At 45.0% G+C, this 17,436-nt stretch overlaps 2 protein-coding genes and 1 long non-coding RNA gene across 3 annotated transcripts; all 3 read left to right on the forward strand.

The window, feature by feature from the left end:
- Window positions 1-752: 752 nt before the first annotated feature.
- LOC100824886 (universal stress protein PHOS34) lies at window positions 753-6,830 on the forward strand. The gene is made up of 3 exons (XM_003562896.3): window positions 753-1,690; window positions 5,510-5,550; window positions 6,489-6,830. The coding sequence occupies exons 1-2, from the start codon at window positions 925-927 to the stop codon at window positions 5,515-5,517; spliced, it is 774 nt and encodes a 257-aa protein (XP_003562944.1). The 5' UTR covers window positions 753-924; the 3' UTR covers window positions 5,518-5,550; window positions 6,489-6,830.
- LOC112269824 lies at window positions 1,697-5,239 on the forward strand. The gene is made up of 2 exons (XR_002961961.1): window positions 1,697-4,366; window positions 4,481-5,239. It is a non-coding gene; the product is annotated as an uncharacterized LOC112269824 (long non-coding RNA).
- A 2,849-nt stretch (window positions 6,831-9,679) lies between the features above and the next one.
- Window positions 9,680-16,496, forward strand: LOC100825184 (G-type lectin S-receptor-like serine/threonine-protein kinase B120). Its single transcript, XM_003562897.4, has 9 exons — window positions 9,680-10,586; window positions 12,507-12,817; window positions 13,097-13,429; window positions 13,549-13,656; window positions 14,718-14,938; window positions 15,023-15,233; window positions 15,315-15,552; window positions 15,634-15,784; window positions 15,863-16,496. The coding sequence occupies exons 1-9, from the start codon at window positions 9,922-9,924 to the stop codon at window positions 16,166-16,168; spliced, it is 2,544 nt and encodes an 847-aa protein (XP_003562945.1). The 5' UTR covers window positions 9,680-9,921; the 3' UTR covers window positions 16,169-16,496.
- Window positions 16,497-17,436: the final 940 nt, after the last annotated feature.

Genomic DNA, 17,436 nt, shown 5'->3' on the forward strand with positions numbered 1-17,436 from the left:
TAATAACCATGCAAGTTGGAGCAGGTCATGTGCATAGACTGAATGTGAACCAAGATACGCCAAAAATTCTTCATCAAAGGATAAAGCCAAATCATGATGTGTATCAAAAGATGGTCATCTAATATGGTGCATATATACTGAACTGCCAAGTAGCAAAGTAACGGACCCTCCAACTTATGGTGTATTTTACTTTTTTAGAATCAACGTCACAAAAGCACGAGACTTGTTTATTTCCTGTAAAACTCAAACACAATGTTGCGGGCAGGAATGCATTTTCTGTATGAACAATAACGTAATTGTACATTTAAAATTGCATTTGCCACATAGACAATAAAAGGCTATTTTCTGAATACAAATTGTCAGATACTATAACTCATGCGATCTGTTTATTTGAGATTTAATAATTAGAAAAAAAATTAGGTTTTACCTCATACATCTCCTAGTACCTGTTACATACCTACTCCATATATACCAATAAAAACTAGAAATGATCTTTTTAAAATGAATTGTCCCAAATCTTTGATCTAGTTTTGTAGTTCTATTTTAAATGTTTCAAGAAGTCTCCTTTTGTACTCCAGAGTATGTGTGTTTCTTTCTAAAAAAAATTCGAAAAATAGCCTTTTACACCTTTCAATTTTTCGGAACTTCCCCATTTTTCATGTTGGAACAAAACCGTCGCGTTGTGGACGTGCCCTGACTCCGTGACTTGGTCGTTCTGAGTTCTGACACGTTCAATTATCCCTTCGACTTCCACTTGACGCCTTCTGTTCCTCGCATCCTCCAAGTCTTCCATTTCTTCAAGCAGCTTCTTCCCCTTCCCCACTAAACCACTACGCCGAAGCAACCAAGGCAGGCCAGCAAGAACCCTAGCCTCACGAGCTCCGCACAGCAGAAATCGCAAGAGATCCCGACCCCCACACAGCGATGCAGGCTCCGGCGAACCCCTCCGTTGACCTGCCGCCTCTGGTGGCGCCGCCGCCGCGGGTGAAGGCGCCCACACCGCGCCCTCCTCCGCCGGCTTCCCTCCAGCCCGACTCCCCGGGCGTCTTCTTCACCGCTGCTGCCGCTGCCGCTCCCCTGGGATCCGCCCACCGCCGCATCGCCATCGCCGTCGATCTCTCCGACGAGTCCGCCTTCGCCGTAAGCTGGGCCGTCGCCAACTACCTCCGCCCCGGCGACGCCGTCATCCTCCTCCACGTCCGCTCCACGAATGTCCTCTACGGCGCTGACTGGGGCTCCGTCACCCCCACATCCCCCGAGGACGACGCCGAGGTCGCCGCGCGCAAGATGGAGGAGGATTTCGATGCGCTCACCGCGTCCAAAGCCGAGGACCTGGCTAAGCCACTCCAGGAGGCGGAGATTCCCTACAAGATCCACATCGTGAAGGATCACGACATGAAGGAGAGGCTCTGCCTCGAGGTGGAGAGGCTAGGGCTTAGCGCGGTGATCATGGGGAGCAAGGGGTTTGGTGCGGCGCGGCGGGCCAGCAAGGGTAGGCTTGGGAGCGTGAGCGATTACTGCGTCCACCACTGTATTTGCCCCGTGGTGGTGGTGCGTACCCCTGATGATGGTGTAGCAGAGGGAGGGGAGGCCACCACTGTGTTGGAGGCGGCGGTGGGTGCAGAAGACGTCCTGCACCCTGTGCCAGAGGAGGATGCTGAGTACCATGATGCCACCGAGGAGCACAAGGGTAAGTGCATCAATACTTCTACCGCCTGCTTTGACTAGCCACCAGAAATCAAATCAAAATTGGGTTACAATCAATCGGCTGTAGTTACGAACTATAGGTTATTATTCTATATATAGCTAAATGTAAGTTATGCTGAGCTGACTAGAGAATTTGTAATGTTATGCTGATTGCGCTTCACCAGTGTTATTTTTAGCTAGATGCCTCTGTCTGATTCGCACGGTAACGTTCCTTCGTTTTGAGACTATAGATGCTTGTTGAAGCAAGCTAGTAAGTTTTCTATGAAGGAACAATTCAGCCAAGTTTCTTCATGGCACCTCATCTCTAGGGTATATATCGACGGGGCTTGTTTAGTATATGCATGCTAGTCTTACGGTGCCATTTTTCAGTTTGGTGGATGGTGGATCTGCTTTACATTTGCCTATGCTCAACGCAATCAACCATGAATGTTTTCTCTGTTTTCTACTTTCTTATTTATTTATTTCTGCTAGTTTCACTTCTGTGCTACTTTTACTCCCTTTCGCAAATGTCTAAACAAATGCAGGAAACCTGACCTATATTTCATCGATATGCTTTGTTTTAATGCTTGTTGATTCATCGTAATGTACTAATTTGTTCTTTATTTAAACCCACGGCATTGATGGCATGGTGGCGAGACATGGGCACTTAATTATTTTCAATATGCTCCTATTATTGGTACGGCCCAATGGGGCATTTATATAACACACAAGAGGGTTGTATTTACTGTCATTCTCAGCATGGAAGGAGAGGTTTTCTGTCGAGTGGTATTTGTGTTTGTTGTTTACATGATTGATAATTTGGTAGCGCACATTTAGCATGGACTTACAGTTGCACTTTTATGTATTTTCTTGGGTTACCATGTATCCAGATTGTTCTAGCCTGCTTACCCAGCCTTTTGGGCTTTTAGATAAACTAACGACTGTCAGTTGGGTCGAGAAAACGCAATAGCTTTGCGACTCAACGCATCAATAGAAACAAAATAGTTCTATTAGAGGCCTAGGAGCTAGGCATGAACACACATAACCCAGCTATCAAGTTGCATTTCCCAATTTTGTGACAGCTGTTGGACCCGGGCAGCATCTGCCAAGGCCCATTTCTTTGTCTTAGCCTCTGCCTCTGCCTGGTTGGTTGGAGATTTATATCAGAACTACTCTGCGTAAAACATTTCTGATCTGTATGAGTATGATGGTGTGGGCTTAACATGGCCCACTCCTCGTGTAATCCTGCATCATACTGAAATCGGATGAGTAATCGCCGCACACATAGCATTATCCAATTTTTATTACCACACTGCTCATCCTTGTCTCCATCTGTCTTGTGCTTAGCAATGGACTAAGACTTGGCCCTCTCTTCTGGCCTCCTAACCTTGTGAATGATGATGGACAGCCTTTGTCTTATGGTGATCACTGATCAAGCATATCATTTCCTTGTGTATTGACATGGGTAGAAGACACAGATTACAACCTACTGATTAGCTTCTATATGACCATCTACACCACATACTCAATTTTGCATTGGTTGGGGATGGAGGTGAACAGACGCACAGACCCCTTGACCACAGCACGACCTAGTAGTTGTTTTGGTTTTGAAGTACATAAATTTTTCTACCCCTTATGCATTAGGTAAGCCTGAACCTGAACCTGTCCCAACTCAGCTGCAGCTTATCCAAAAAATTTAGGAAGATGAAGTGAGTGGAATAGAATAGGAAGATTTTTAGTAGGTTGTAATTGTACTACTTCCTCCGTCCAACAAAAGATGTCTCAAGTTTGTCAAAATTTGGATGTATCTAGACATGACTTAGTATATAGATGCATTCAAATTTGGTCAAAGTTGAGACATCCTTTGTTGGACGGAGGGAGTATATTCAATATTCCTATAGAAAAATATGCAAGAAGCCTTCTTTAAAAACGGCCAGTTCGTAGGGAAGGTAGGCAAACCGTCCTAGCCATGCCATTTCAGTTTTGAAATCTATTGTTAATCAAGGTACTGTTCTGGGGAAAGTACAGTTAATTTTTTATCTGGATTGGTTTATCACAGTTTTTAGTTAATTTCACAGTTCCACTTGACGCCTTCTGTTTGATCCTAAAGTATCTGGGTTGTGGAAGTTAAGGCACCGTTTCATCCTGGACACGCTGTTTTACTTATGAAATCTGTATTAACCAAGGGCACTGTTTGGAAAAAGTATACTCAAAGTTGATGGGTTGTATATATGTGGACTGTTTTATCCCAGTTTCTTGTTAGCTTTCAATTGTGTGCTTCAACTGTGCTTCTATTAGTGTTCCTGTTATTTGTGATTGTTTAATTACCATCGAGCATATACTGAGATTACACCAGCTTATTTGTTATGTCTTCAGTGTTTAACTATGTTCCATGCCACGTGTCATATCTGCCTTTACACACAGCATAACTGTGCATCAGTGGCACTAGTTGAACATATCTACAGTATTTTAGACTAAATAAGTACGAATACTACAATTTTGACAAACTAGAGTATTTTGAAGTATTAAAAATACTTTGGAACTGTTTGGCGCTCTGTTTACCCTCTCCCTCCACTACCCTGCCGACCAAACTCAACCTAGAAACTCTAGCGAGCCTGGCACTAGCAGCAATGACGGTGGAGCAGACCTTCATCATGATCAAGCCCGATGGCATCCAAAGGTGCCTTGCAAGCACCTCCTCCTTCTCTACATCTCTTCCCTTCCTGTTCTCCTTGCTTAGTTCCTAGCTTCTGTGTGACATTCTCGTTCTCCACAATTCTCCTTGTATGTGCAGCCATGAAGCTCCAGAACGTGGAGAAGTCATTCGCTGAGCAGCAGCACGTCGATCTATCCTCCAAGCCATTCTTCGGTGGGCTCGTTGACTACATCATCTCTGAGCGCCAGCACGCTTCGCAACCCCAGAAATCCATCGGTCTGCAATCTTCTACAGGCAACAACGGCAGCTGCACTCCTGCTCCATCCTCGCACAATGCCACGCCTGCCTCCAGCCAAAGCAGTGGCTTCTTCGGCATGGCTCCGCAGCCCAACTTGCCACTGGAGGCCTTGTTCTCCACGTCCTCCCGCTCCAGTGGCCCTTCACCCACTGCCGCCTCTGAGTGGCACCCGCCCGGGGCGCCCCCTGGTCATAGATCCACAGTGCCGGCGCTGGGAAATTGGGGGGGGGGAGAGAGAGAGCAAGATGAATGGAAGAGGTCAGATGTCACCGTTTTTGTATCGATGGAGATGATAGGCTGCAGCGTCTCGATGAAGATACAGAGGGACGAGTTGTTACTCCGAGCCAGTGTTTTTCCTTCGTATGCTGTAAAAAGTAAAGAGGTCCAGGCCTCTTTTTTTATACAGAGAAAATACCTCAGTTTTGGAAATACTCTAGTATTCAAAATACAGTTTTTTGGGGCATCCAAACACCTCAATGTATATAAAGCCGAGGTTAAATTAAATATTGTAGTATTCTCACAATACTGTAAAAATACAGAGCTATCAAACGGGGCAAGAGTTTTTGGCACTGTTCATAATAAAGGAGTTTTTGCACTAACTTCTGATTGGTAATGGTAGTGGGACTAGCTAAGATTTAAGTCTTTTTTGTTTGTTTTATTATTTGCCCTATTAATCCACAACATGCTGTGAATCAATGTTAGGTGTATGTTTGCTTATGAATTGTGGCACTGGAAACTGTACTTTGGGTTTTATCAGTCTTGAGATGTCTTATCTGTGATGTTTCTGATGGATTAAGAGTCACTGATTTGCGTCCTGTCAAGGTTCTAGGTTGTAATGAAGCTAATACCTTCTGGTGTTATTTGTGCAGATACTTGATCGTATACATGCATGATGTCCTCTTGGATCCAGGTAAGCATGTCTATTTATTTTGTATGACCCGCTCGTCGCTGTCAGATTATTTTGGCTCTGAAATGTCTCTTTAAGAGTAATTCTCATGCGCATGGGGTATAATGTTCTATCTTTGTCCTGTGCAGAAAAACAAATTCTGCAAGCATAGTTCCCTTTTTAACCGCTATCATTGTCTCTTGTTTTGCATAGGAAACAAAATGCATATTTTTTGCACAAAAGATTACAAGTGCACATAGGACACCATGTATAATCTTAATATTTTTGGCTATTAAAAAATACAGATGCATTATTATTAGTATTTCTGAAAGGGTGTAGTGAGCTGGGCATATCTGTAATTGGCTTAAGGCCCAATCTTGGGAATAATTCTGCAACTTAAAGATAAATTTCCTAAAGAAGAATATCATGGGGTTCATATCCCTGACTAAGAAGATTGTGGGATCATATGCCCTAATTGTAGCCAACCAGGACCGACTTGCCCTGTCATGTGGACTACTATCTCTGAAGACATTGTGTCTTTGGGACACATGGTTATTGCATCCTCCAAGTCTACACTGGAGAACCTCAGATGGGCCTGGACAGTGTTATATTTCTTATAAGATTGAAATTGTGGCCAAAGAGCCCAGTGACCCAGCTTTTGATACTGTTTCTAATAGCAGATGTGGTGCACCTGCACTTATGAATGTGGGTGTGTAAGGTCATATATCCACCTTAGCTCTCCTGGTTGTTCCATTCCACCCTTTCTGATTAGCACTCCAGTATGACAATCCTTCGAAAGGACCCCCTCCTCAAATGTATCGGAATTTTGATGACAATGTACTTTTGAAGTAGAATTCTACAATCTGACTGACAACCACAAAAAATCTTGTTGCCAAATACTTATTGAATTAATTCCTTCTGTTTCTGTTCAGTCTCTTAACTCTGTCCTTTTTGTTCCACAGCATGCAAAGGTTCTAGTAGTCAACTGTTGGCTGAGTGCTACCTGGGGTTTCTACTTGGCACATTAGCTGTTCGTGAAGACTTTTACTGCTCCATCAGTGCTTTCACTCTGTTGTATTTTCTGTTGTGCGTGGTGAACATTTGTTCTCCAGAACCTTTTGTACTTTCTGGACATGCATTGTCTATTTCTGATGAAATTACAGTTTGACTTCTTAGAGAACCAAGTAGTTGTCTCCGTGATGTTTTCAGCTATACTATTGTGTCTTAAAAGTAACTTTGTGGGAGATACTGTGAATCTCTCGATGTGCTCATTGTCAATATCATGTCCAGAGAAACTTCCTTTACTTCCTGGACGCACTTTTTTAGCTAGATGTCTCTATCGGTTAGAGGTTGGTCAGTTGTATTATTCTCTCTGGCCCTGGCTTGGTTGGTTAGTTGTATCACTAGAAGGGTAATTTATTATGAACCAGAACCTGGAGACTGGGCTCTGGTATCTTCTCTCATTCAGATTACCTTTTAGGCACATGGAAACTATAGAAAATACTCATCTGGTGTCCTTGGCTACTTGGTGGTGTACACAGCGATGACAGGACTGGATTAGTTTATTTCAGTCTGAAATGGCATTACTTGGGTGGCCTGTTTGGAATTTTTCGGATCATAAGCAGTGACCCCAGCTCTTGTCCTGAGATTACTATTCCAGTATGGATGTGATGTCATGTCATTTTTTTGTGTGGAACCCTGTATCGTGGTGTCCATAGGATGATCGATCCTATGGCGTGTGTCACGAGATAGCTAGTGAACATATCTGAGGTCCCGGTGCAATTTAAAGGGACTCAATACATGGATAGGTTAGCAACCAATGACTAGTTTCTGTACGAATAATGTCTGCTATGTTATCTTTTTAAAGAGATCTGGTTCTAGACATTGCGCTTTGTGACCTGTAAACGACGATTGATAGTTTTCTTACTATTATTAAGTATCCGAAATTGGCAAGTGGCTGGTCCTTGCGTGTTCATCTATCCTAACAACTAAGCACACGAATGAGAATAATGAATGCTCTTCACTGGAATTCTTCAAGTGTTTATTCGGTGAGCAACTCGCCTCTTTCTGGAAAAACATGCTTAGATAGATTCTTTTCTGTTCTGTGTTCATGCATGTATCCTAAGCTGTTCGTTTTCCAGCTCAACTTGTACTTTCTTTGACATGATAATTGAAATCTCACACTAGCTCGCCACTCGGCACTCGCCACCCCTTTCTAGAAGCGAATGCAAATTTTTATTCATTTCGCGCACCTGCCCTGTATTTGACTGATTAGTATATTACCATTCGGCAGCACGTTGTCAGCATGGGTCCTATTAGGATGCATCTTGTTCTTCACTCTATATGATAGCCTTCTAATTCTATTGTTGCGGCTATAACTACGAGTTTCTGCTCGTCATTATAATGCATTGTCATCGTCATCATGTTCGCCGTTTTCAATGCCTTAGACAGACTACAGACCATTATCATTGCTCTCTTTTCGCTGCTGGGGCCTTCTCCTCCATGTTCTCCATTAGCATTGTCGTTTTCATCGACCAAAAAAGGACCAAGCATAAGGTATTTTCCTATTCCGTTCTCAAGTTTCTTCTCTCGAAATTCCTGAGGACAATTCTAAAGAAGAGCCTCGCATGGCTCGTGCTCTCTGTCAATGGCACATATCTGACAACACCATTGACCGGCTTGATATGATATGTGAGACCACCAGAGCCGCAGTGACGCACAGGACCGTTGATTTTTCAATCACCGGCTCGAGCTTGACTGGTATACTAGCTACCAGTCTTTATCCGATTTGGGGATTTGGTGTCTCGATGCTGAGTTGCCGGCCAATCTCTATTTTAGATTCGGAGTTGTTGAAGCCGTTAGATTAGAAACCAGGAGGGGCTAGATTTCAGCAGGGTGCACTCAACAAACATAGTATAAACTGGCGACCAGCTGCTGCGTTTGGGGTTTGTTTATGCAGGCAAGTCTTTGGATACAGAAGCTGCCCATGTTTTCCGGGGTCCCTGTCTTCCGGATAGCCAGTGAATAGCGTACAGGAGTCCTGTTGATCATGTACAGCGACAAGAGGAGTATATAAACTTTCGCTTGAAGAGAACACCGCATCTACCGACTACCGGTGGTCTGTTCTGACCTCGTGCCAAGAAAGAAAATCAACAGGGAGCAAGTATAGCTTTTAACCGCAGTCGTATCATATTTTCTCCTGTCCAGTAGTCATAGTCATAACAAGAAAGTTGCTGCACAATAAAGGGAAAAAGACTAGAGAGAGAATGATCCGAGACAGCAAAGACCCTCCAACACAACCCAGCCAAAGAGCTCTACGGCACATGATCACATCATTATTGTTCCAAAAGACTGCCATTCCTTCACCTTTCCAAGTGATCGGAGGTGGCATTGGCACACACCCTGTGATCATTCTCTGGACCCTCTGGTGTTGGTTCGCACGTTCCGGGTCCAAACAAGTAGACAGCCGCCGCTCATGGAACGGCCCTGCTCAGAGACCGTGTCTCCGCGTGGGCTTTCGTTGGCCGGTCGTCGCGCGAACCTCGAGGGCCGGCCGCACGTGCTCAATTTTCTTTTCTTGCACGTACGGCGACATCGTGATCTCGTGCGTCGTCAATCGGACACTGTTGGAATGAAAACGACGTACGTGGGGTTCCGAAATGGTGGCAATTTTTTGCCCACGCTAGTTTCATTCGCACTATCCCATCGTTCCCTCGAATTGTCGATACAGACTGGGGTTCCTCGTGTCACTACTCCTGCGTTCGCTCCTTTGGCGATTGTCCACTGACCCCCGTTGATGTCGGCGAGGTTGGGTTGCCCGCGTCTTGATCTTTGATGGGATGGCACCACAAGATTTTCTGCCTTCCACCACAATACAAAAAGAGGATCCCTACGGTCCCTGCTTCCACTGTCGCCTTTCCCTTTCTCACCCGCCATCAGCACGCACTGCATGAGCAAAATAGCCAGACCTTCCTTCCTCCACGAAAGGCCTTGCCCGTGCCGCGATACCCACTGCTACATTCCGTTCTTTTTGTAAACCGTGGCCCGCCCCCGGCATTCCGCCCGGCCGGGGCTCACACACACCGGGGCTGCTACAGCCGGGCCCGAGCCTCGCGGTGTGCTAGAATAATATTTACTCCCCGACCCCCGAGCCCTGGCGATTCGCTTTTGAACCAACCCGAAAGCAAAAAGCAACCACGCCGCACTTCTTAATAAACAAAGCCACGACACACTTCTCTGTCGACGGCCGAGGCTAGACCACCAGTGAATTCCTTCCTCCCAGCACAGCAGGCAGTTGGTGGCTGGGCTGGATCCTGGGTGCTTGCAGCACTAGTAGGAGCCTAGTAGGTGCCAATAGCGCGCGGGGGGAGGCACGAGGAGGGAGGGCTTGTATCCATGGCGGCTTCTCCTGCCCTCTTCGCGCTCCTCGCTTGCCTCTGCGGCGCGCTGGCCATGGCCGTGGCCGCGAGCGACACGCTGAAGCAGGGGGAGTCGCTGACGGTGTCGGCGACGCTGGTGTCCTCCCCGGCTGGGGTGTTCGAGGCGGGCTTCTACGCGCCGGACCCCAAGCAGCCCGCCCGCCTCTACCTCTGCATCTGGTACCGCGGAATCCAGCCCCGGACCGTCGCCTGGGTCGCCAACCGCGCCAACGCGGCCACGGGCCCGTCGCCGTCGCTCACGCTCACGGCCGCCGGCGAGCTCCGCGTCCTCGACGGCGCTGCCAGGGACGACGGCGCCCCCTTGCTCTGGTCCTCCAACACCACCACGCGCGCCGCGCCGCGAGGGGGTTACTCGGCCGTCATCCTCGACACCGGCAGCTTCCAGGTGCGCGACGTCGACGGCACCGAGATTTGGGACAGCTTCTGGCACCCGTCCGACACCATGCTCTCCGGGATGCGCATCAGCGTGAACGCGCAGGGGAAGGGCCCCGCGGAGCGGATGCTCTTCACGTCCTGGGCAAGCGAGACGGACCCTTCGCCGGGCCGCTATGCGCTCGGGCTCGACCCGGTTAACCCCAACCAAGCCTACATCTGGAGAGACGGCAATGTTCCTGTCTGGAGGTCAGTTTATTGATGCCCTGCCCCGTTAGCATCTTTGGAGTAGTATCATTTGCTTCAACTTTCTTTCTAAATTCATAATTAATCGTACTAGGCTTGTGCGTCGTTCAGTCATGGGGCAATCCAAGGTCTGTGTTTAGTTTAACGAAAGATAATGCTAGAGTTCAGTGAATTTTTTCTCTGCCAGGACCTTTGTTTTGGTTTTTTCTTTTGTTCCTCATCCTCTTCTAGTTGCTTTAATCAGCAACAAGGCAACATCAGCTTTCTGCTTAGCTAGTTAGTCTGAAACTCTGAATTGCATACTGCGAGCATCTCCTTTTCATAGGTGATACGAAAAGATTAAGTTCAGAAGTGAGGGACGTTACCTCGAGGCTCCACTTGCAATCCATCAGTAGGCACTAGTCAGTCATGGTAGATAGTAGGTCAATCCAGCACTTTAACCTCACTTTCTTAATACATTAGTCTGGTTGCTCCCATCTGTTGGTTATGATGGCCAGTGGCATCCGCCAAAGTTATTTCTAAAGCTTGAAGTCGTACATGCTGGAGGAGTAATTTGAACAAATCTCTGAAAGATATGTTTTATCTGATCTGCGTGTGTTTGTTCAGCAGTTTTTGCAGTGTTATTAAATGTTAACATATTTTAACTTTCAGTTGATGATTTACTTGAGGTTCTGGGTAAGGCGTCTTTTTTTGTGGGTTAGGTTCTGGGTAAGGCTGATGGTGCACGAAGTGAATATGTAGCAGGAGTTCCTTAACTACCTAAGTGCTAATTGCACTTGCTTATTAGTTAGATTTGGAGGGTGCACTGGTGTACTGATCTGCATTTTACTCAACCTTGTGCCAACACAGAAGCACCCATTCATATATATCCCTGTTTTAGAGCTGATCAATCTCTAGATAAGATCCGCGAAAAAAAAAAATCTCTAGATATAATGTGTAGTCTCAGAGCTGAACAAGCTCTAGTCATAAGACGGAGTGTTAAATGCCTCCTTTCCTAAATGTAAGAAGTCCTAGCTTTGTCCTAAGTCAAACTTCTTAAAGTTTCACCAAGTTTATAGAAAAATGTATCAACATTTACAATATCAAATAGAGAGATACTCATAAGTACACTATGAAAATATATATCATGATGGATTTAATAAAACTAATTTAGAGTTGTAGATGTTAATAGATTTTTCTATAAATTTCCTTGTTATTCACCTTCTCCATGTTCTTGACGAGCGCTTTGATCGCGTGGATGGATTGCATCGCCAAAGGGCCTTGGAACAACTTTTCGAGCTTGTCACGGGCCTCGTCGTCGAACTTTGCTTTGGGGTCCAAGAGCCCCAAGGCATGGACCAGCGTCTCCTGCGCTATAATCTCTGTGCCCCTCACAAGTACTCTCTTGTGTTGTTGTTGCACCAAACCCCCGCTGTGCTGAGGAATATCAATGGATGCAACAGAACAATAATGCGACCGCAAATTCATAACCTAAGATGTTCACCAACCAAAGATGGAAAATGTGTGGAATTTGGCAAGTGTTTACTGAGAATGCGACCGCGAATTCCTAATGACAGCCTAAAAAAATACAAGATATTGTCACTCTCTCATAACCCTCTCAAACCTCTTGAACCCTCAGATCTCAGTCATATACAGTGTTACAGACCTAAATTTAATCCCTTGTGCATGCTTTTTTTTTTTACCTTGGTTTGGATAAGGTTGGGTTCTGTATGGCCACTTCTCATAGCTTTATATGGTCCACAACCTTGAAAGTAGTAAGCACTACAAGATTAGAACCAGTATGATTATCCAATAGTCACACCTCTCCAAGTCCTAATAGGATTAAGTCCTAATGGAATATGAGTGACCTTTCTCAACATGAACAGTAAAAATAATTTAATGACTTAATTCAAGATATTATAATTTGTATTGAATGCTTTACAGGTCAGGCCAATGGACAGGGCTGAATTTTGTAGGCATTCCATATAGGCCGCTGTATGTGTATGGGTACAAACAAGGAAATGATCAAACCCTGGGAACATACTTCACTTACACTGCAACAAATACATCTCTGCAAAGATTTGTTGTTACGCCAGATGGCAAGGACGTCTGCTACATGGTTAAGAAGGCTACACAGGAGTGGGAAACTGTCTGGATGCAACCGTTAAATGAGTGCGAGTATTATGCCACATGTGGTTCAAATGCGATATGCACGGTGGTGCAAGATCGCAAGGCAAAATGTACCTGCCTTAAAGGTATGTCTTCAATTCCTGGTGCAATTTCTTTACATATTCAGGTTTGGTTCTTGCGAAATAAATATCACAACTGACAGTAAAAGAGGAACTATCTTGTTCCTTACACAACAAATAGAGGTGCACTTCCTTGCCTGTTCACTGATAACAACTGACTACAAGGAATTCAGAGTGCTGACTCTGGTTCTTTTGACACTTTAATGCCCTTTCATACATGCTTGCAAAAATAAATGCCAGCTAGAATTGTAACCTTTTCTTTTTTTTCCCCATTTTCTTCAACAGGTTTTCAGCCAAAGTCGCCTGATCAGTGGAATGCAGGAAATCGGAGCCAAGGTTGTGTTAGGAACCCACCTTTGGGTTGCCAGGTGAACCAAACTGGAGATGGATTTCTTTCTATCCAAAACGTCAAGTGGCCAGATTTCTCATATTGGGTATCTGGTGTGACCGATGAGATTGGGTGCATGAATTCCTGCCAGCAAAACTGCTCATGTGGTGCCTATGTCTACATGACTACATTGACGGGATGTCTACACTGGGGTAGTGAACTGATTGATGTTTACCAGTTTCAGACTGGGGGGTATGCACTAAACCTCAAGCTTCCTGCTTCTGAGTTACGTAAGTGATGAAGATTATCTAAAGAATAAAGTATATGTATGCAGTTATGCACGTGGCCATATTTCCTCAGTTTTGACTCACAATGTTTATGTTGGGTTATCATGTCCCTTAATGAGCAGGTGAACGTCACACAATTTGGAAAATAGCCACAGTAGTGTCTGCCGTCGTGCTATTTCTCTTGATAGTTTGTCTCTTTCTGTGGTGGAAGCGTGGCAGAAATATCAAAGGTAAGGTTCCATGAATTTTGGTTCACTGATTGAAATGTAACAAAATCTCACTCTGTTGCCCTGTGAGAATGTCTGCACAAAGACTACATTATTTGTGCTGGTTATAGTCACTAATCTAATCAGTATAGTCAAGTGCCCCTAGTTAGTTCCAAGAACCATGTCTTAAAGATTAGAAGGAGGAAAAGGTTCAGTTTATACTTACACCTCTCAACTCTTTTCATGGTCTAGATTTCACCACTCCACTCTAAAACTGGACAAATCACACCCTTTACTGTTAATACCAGACCACTTACCCCATGAGACCAAGCAAAAGTAGTTTTGGAATGACACACCATTGTTTTTACCTTTAGTGCCTATGTGGTATCATGTGGATCCTAATCACCACCACAAGCCTGCCACATCAGCAATTACAAAATATAATTCGAAAGTTTTGTGAATTTTTTACTGAAAACCCAGGAGATTTAGGGAAAAAATTCAACTAATCACAATATTGGAGAAAAATGGGAAAATTATACAAAACACACACAAGCAATTTGGAGACATCAACATGTATGAGAAATCAGGTTTTTCCCCTCTTTTTTCTAAATGTCTCATTTTTTGTTCTCTCTTTCTTTCTCTAAATCTCCTGATTATTTAACTAATTTTATGGAGTATTTTTGAGTTAGTTGTTTTAGTTTCTCATGTGGTGGTGATTACGAACCATGTGGCACCTTATCACTTATCATGCCAAAACCGCTGATCGTATTTGACTAGCACAAGAGGGTAATTTATCCAGTATTAATGCAAGGGTCTGATTTGTACTTTTAGGCTGTAGTGTTGAAGGATGAAATCTTGACTCTTGCAGAAGTTGAGAGGTGAAAAGGTCATTTTCCTTAGAAAAAACATGGACTTTCTTTGCATACTGTTGTAAACTCTGCTAAAATGGACTGCTAAAGAGGACCTTTTTTTTGCGGGGATGCTAAAGAGGACCTAGTTGTGAACTGATAGATGAAGTAATTAATCTTTTATTTCAAAATGAACTCTTGGACACAAGTATAGATTTAACTACCATTCTGGAACAGATGCTGTGCACACAAGTTGGAGGTCAAGGCGTTCGTCTACAAGATCTCAGCAAAGTGCTGGCATGCAAGATATCACAAATTCAATTCCTTTCGATGATGAAACGGAGGATGGAAAAAGTCATGAACTCAAAGTACTCTCCCTGGACCGTATTAAAGCTGCTACTTCTAATTTCAGTGAATCCAACAAGCTTGGGGAAGGAGGATTTGGTCCTGTCTATTTGGTATGGTGTCATTTTATAAGTGGCAAACTAATATTTTTATTATACTTGACATGATGATAATGAATATCAGGAAAATCACTGCAGGGAATATTACCAGGTGGAGAAGAAGTGGCCGTGAAGAGGCTTTGTAAGAATTCAGGTCAAGGCCTTGAGGAGTTCAAGAATGAGGTCATACTGATTGCAAAGTTGCAGCATCGCAATCTTGTCCGACTACTAGGATGCTGCATACAGGGAGAAGAAAAGATATTGGTGTATGAGTACATGCCTAACAAAAGTTTAGATGCATTCATCTTCAGTACGTACCATTTCCATGCATCTATGTTCCTCCTTTGAGTGAACAATATACTGATAAATTATGATTACTGTTGGTAAATAGATTCTGAAAAGCAAGGTCTCCTGGACTGGAGGATGCGGTTCGATATCATTGAAGGTATAGCTCGAGGGCTGCTATATCTCCACCGGGACTCGAGGCTACGTATCGTTCATCGCGATCTCAAGGCCAGCAACATTCTACTTGACACAGACATGAACCCTAAGATATCAGATTTCGGAATGGCAAGGATATTCGGAGGCGATGAAAACCAATTCAACACAAATCGTGTAGTTGGGACATTGTATGTGCAACTCAAATAGACCTTACAATAACCATATTATTGCCACTTCAATATGTCAAGCTGATTTTCATCATTTTACAGCGGCTACATGTCCCCTGAATATGCTATGGAAGGCATATTCTCAGTCAAGTCTGATGTTTATAGCTTTGGAGTTCTGATCTTGGAGATCATCACAGGGAAGAGGGCTGTCAGCTTTCATGGCCAGCAGGACTCCTTAAACATTGCAGGATATGTACGTACCTTCCATGTCATCATACTTCTAATATTCTGTCTTGTTTCTTTGTGGCTTGAGTTCTCAACCTCTTTTCAGGCATGGCGACAATGGAATGAGGACAAGTGCGAGGAGCTGATCGATCCATCGATAAGATCATCATGTTCGGTCCGACAAGTCATGAGGTGCATCCACATTGCACTCCTGTGCGTGCAGGATCACGCCCAAGACCGTCCCGACATCCCTGCGGTCATCCTGATGTTGAGCAACGACAGCTCCGCCCTTGCCATGCCGAGACCACCTACCCTGATGCTCCGAGGCCGAGCTACCGACTCAAGCAAATCAAGCGACGAGAAGAGTCACTCCATTGGTACCATATCGATGACGCAGTTGCATGGAAGATAGCATAGCAGGGGAAATATACTGAAAATTGCAGCATAATTGAGTGTTCCTTCTTTTTGTCTCCAATTTTCATGCTACTTGCAATGGTGGTGTTTTCTGTAGATTAGGAATTACGCCGGTTTGATGAAGCCGATTTGTATGAGAAAAATCCATTTCTGTATGTAAAGTCACAGCGAAAGTTGATTCTCAAGACGGGGGGGTTTGCCAGGGTCAGCTACCTACAAACTTAACAGCATGGCCCTGATCCTAACTTGATGGTGATGGCTCGTCTGCATTCTGTATATAAAATCAAGTATAGTATATCCTTATCTGAACATGGATCGAACGTGAATTTGGTCGTAATATATCAGTTTTTCTTTTAAGGCTTGGCACAAATTCGATCGGCACTACACACTCACACCATGTAGCAGCACATAATCGTCTGGGCAGAGCAAAGCCCCCCCGCATTAAACCATCGGGGACCTCCAGCGGGCGCTTGGCAGGAAGCAGCTCCCCTTTCCAGCATCAGTCAACGGCCGTCGGCCGGTACGAGGCGAGGACGATGGTAGAGTGCGAGCTGACCGAATCGGAAGAAAGCAAAGCAACGCGCGACTCGTCCTCCATGAGACCCCTGGCGCGGCAGGCGGCGTCCAAAATCCCGATCAGAGGTTCCCCGAGACCGAGAACGATTCTCGTTCCCGCTTTGTGTCGAATGCCTTTTAGTTACCTTTGCGTCGCGCGGTCGTACGTGCCAGCGCTTTTTCAGCCGCACATGCGCGCGTCCAGCGACCGGCTCGTCGTAGGTGCGTTGTGCGGCTGCATTGCTGACCCGTCTCCGGCCGGGCCGTCTGCTGGGGTTTCCAGTTTCGACCTGAGGCACGTGCTCTCCTTTTCTCTTCTTCGGCGATCGACCGGCTGCGTCCGTGGGTCTGGGCGCTCTGATTCTTCGTGCAGCTCGTCTTGAGTGAGAATCGATAGGAATGAACCTTCTGAAGCCAATTAATCGATAGGGATGAACATGCCAGCGTATGGTCTTGGGTACTGGTTATTTTGCAAGGAACACCCTTGCGATGATCTATCAGTTAACCTGCGGTCCAGACTTCGTCCGAATCGACAACCATGTGTCTGTTTTTCCCCCTCTCCCAACTGATTTTGGACTAAATTGCATCACTAATCAAAATCTAGAAATTTAGGTGTCCGTTTTATGAGATTGTGGACTAAAATGCTCATTTTTCCTCCGAACATAGCTAGGTGTTGCATTCGGTGCGTGCCAGGTGAATGTATCATGTAAA

The sequence above is a fragment of the Brachypodium distachyon genome, chromosome 1 (genome assembly GCF_000005505.3).
Source record: "Brachypodium distachyon strain Bd21 chromosome 1, Brachypodium_distachyon_v3.0, whole genome shotgun sequence".
Lineage (NCBI taxonomy): Eukaryota > Viridiplantae > Streptophyta > Magnoliopsida > Poales > Poaceae > Brachypodium > Brachypodium distachyon.

Excerpts from the sequence above, each read along its gene's own strand:
- LOC100824886 (XM_003562896.3), top strand. The coding sequence starts at position 925 with ATGCAGGCTCCGGCGAACCCCTCCGTTGACCTGCCGCCTCTGGTGGCG.
- LOC100825184 (XM_003562897.4), top strand. The coding sequence starts at position 9,922 with ATGGCGGCTTCTCCTGCCCTCTTCGCGCTCCTCGCTTGCCTCTGCGGC. Across the intron at positions 15,553-15,633 it reads AATCGTGTAGTTGGGACATT|CGGCTACATGTCCCCTGAAT; the intron begins GTATGTGCAACT and ends ATCATTTTACAG. Across the intron at positions 15,785-15,862 it reads CCTTAAACATTGCAGGATAT|GCATGGCGACAATGGAATGA; the intron begins GTACGTACCTTC and ends ACCTCTTTTCAG.